This window comes from Microtus ochrogaster, unplaced genomic scaffold (assembly GCF_000317375.1).
Source record: "Microtus ochrogaster isolate Prairie Vole_2 unplaced genomic scaffold, MicOch1.0 UNK19, whole genome shotgun sequence".
NCBI lineage: Eukaryota > Metazoa > Chordata > Mammalia > Rodentia > Cricetidae > Microtus > Microtus ochrogaster.
In genome coordinates, this window is record NW_004949117.1 from 5,153,345 (window position 1) to 5,155,915 (window position 2,571).

Genomic DNA, 2,571 nt, shown 5'->3' on the forward strand with positions numbered 1-2,571 from the left:
CAGCCTGGTCTACAGAGCTAGTGCCAGGACAGACTCCAAAGCCACAGAGAAACCCTGTCTCGAAAAACCAAAAAAAAAAAAAAAAAAAAAAAAACCCTAAATATTTCTTCTTTTTTTGCAATGAGCAACCTATTTTGCATAATAAGGTAAAGAAAAATTATTAATTTGTCAAATGTTTTAATTAAAGAAAAAAGATGCCTATGAAAAACACACATTTCCATAAAGTAGTCAGAAAATTGTGCATTGCAGTCCAAACTAATGAGTAGCTGTCATTGTCACACACAAATAAATGTCTGAAAGTAGGGCTGGAGCAGCGGCATAGGCTGCTCACGGGAGGACCGGGCTCTGGTTCCCAGCATCTGCAGAATGGTTCACAACCATCCCTAACTCCAAAACAAGGGGACCGGCCCTCTTGCTGACCCTGTGCATCAGGGAACGGGCCCTTTTTCCAACCTGTGTGTACCAGGCGTGCATGCTGTGAACATACATACATGTGTACATACATCCATACATACATTCAAACAAAACACTCATACCCCTGAAATAAAAATTAATAAATCTTAAAAATGAGTCAAAAAATTACCAAGACTGACTTACCCAATCGGCCTTGAAACAACAAGCTCAACCTGGGGTTCAGGTTTGGACTCTAGGATGATGTTGTAAACGTCCTCAAACGTGGCTCCCTGCAATAGCCTCCCATTCCATTCTAAAACTTCATCTCCTACAGGGGCAGGAATAATCTCATAACTATAAGCTGAGGCCATCAAATATACTCAAAGAAAAAGCAATCAGTGGGTTTCAGTCAATCACACCATGCATTCCCTTAGCAGAACAGCGTATGTGTTGAGAACAGCTAAGGAGCCCAGGAATTTACAGCTAGAATAGCATATTTCATCTGAACAGATGAGGTCATCAGAAGTACACTACAGACAGGTTGTGTCCATTTGATTTCTCGCTGTAGAGAAATTTAAAGGATATTATGTCTCGCATAACAATGAATAAGAGCTTTAGCTTTCCATTAATGACTAAAGATTTTAAGACACATGAAAGAAACTAATTATTACTGCTCAAACAACTTATAAGTGAGAATTTTTTATTAACTGTTCAGGGCTAGAATTTTTCTTTTTGCAGTGGTAGGGATCAAAGCCAAAGGTGTTGGGAGGCCAGGCAAGCATCCTCTCACCCCAGCTGACACTTCCCACGTGACTATCCAGTGGGCAGAACCTACCTGGTCTAAGGTGTCCCACGGTATCAGCTAAGCTTCCTCTTTTCACTTTGGTAATAAATGCACAAAGCCGCCCTGACTCAGTCATCTTCCCTCCCACGACCTGTGAAGGAGGAGAGGATCAAAGCCTTCACACTGTGAAAGTGAGCACAGGCAAAGGCGCAAGGAAGAAGACCAGAGCAATGACGAGTCTAAAACTGCAGTTTAACGTGCTAAACTTCATTTCTTAATATACTATTGCCGCGTCTGCATTAAGGAACATTTTTTATTCCAAATTTATTGTAATTTAGTTTTCTTGTTGAAAATACAAGTATTTTAGATTCAACTCAACAATTTCTTCCTTACTATTGAATTCTCATTTTTATTTCTCAGTTTGAAATTATATAAACATTTTAAATATAAATTTCAAATATTCTAATATAAAAGTATCCATTACTTTTACTATGATGATGAAAGAATGCTGTATTTTTATTAATAATGTTTTGGTCATATTGGTAATATCCACAATGTCAATAGATCTTCCTTGAGAAAATTGTAAAATTTAATTAGCTTCATCAGAAATAATACAAACTTTAAATTATTTGAAGCCCAATTTTCCAACGTTTTAATTTCTATTAAAATATTTATTTTAGAAAAAAATACAAATTGGGAACAAGCATTAGGAATGCTACAAAATCATAGTAAAATACCATGCTCCTACAAAATTAATGTTTTGATTCTGGTTAATCACTACTTTTCAAAGCAGGAGCAGCAAAGAAGAGGGACTACATTCATTGACTGGAGTAAACTGGTTTGTCTCTTACAACGTGAGCAAAAGATAACTGAAATTAGACCTGCTGAGCTACCTCATCTTATCCCAGGCATCTATTCCCCAATTGCGGTGAGTTATACTCAGTAATGTAAATTTCTTAAGGCCTCACATCTTCATGAAAATATTTTAAGAAAACTGTTGTTGCTCCAGAATATTTTAACACCAATATCACTGTTACTTTTAGTATAATTATACTGTCAGTGGCAGTTATTACACAATTGAGATAATAAGCCAGGCACTGAACTCAATACTATTTATTTTATCCTGCTTTAACCACGCAAAGGAAAGCTACAGTCTCCACTGTGTAGACAATGCCTGATGCCGTCTCCCGGACACCTCCGCCTCTGGCTATGCTCTCTCTCTCATGTCGACAATAAACCTCCTCCACCATTAAAACAAATAAAAGAGTAACTACTCTAACTGGAATCAAACCCAAGCCTTCCTAATCTCTGTATCAGCATCCTGTATCATCACAGCATCCTAATCTCTGTATCAGCATCCTGTATCATCACAGCATCCTAATCTCTGTATCAGC

The 2,571-nt window shown here is 37.5% G+C and overlaps 1 protein-coding gene across 37 annotated transcripts in view; it reads right to left on the bottom strand.

The window, feature by feature from the left end:
- Rims2 (regulating synaptic membrane exocytosis 2) overlaps window positions 1-2,571 on the bottom strand; it is a 392,861-nt gene that overhangs the window by 207,536 nt on the left and 182,754 nt on the right. For all 37 annotated transcript variants that reach the window (XM_026789435.1, XM_026789445.1, XM_026789437.1 and 34 more), the window contains 2 exons: window positions 1,229-1,328; window positions 598-721 (listed from right to left, as the gene is read on the bottom strand). In XM_026789435.1, coding sequence (XP_026645236.1) covers window positions 598-721; window positions 1,229-1,328 — 224 coding nt within the window. The remainder of the gene's footprint in view (window positions 1-597; window positions 722-1,228; window positions 1,329-2,571) is intronic.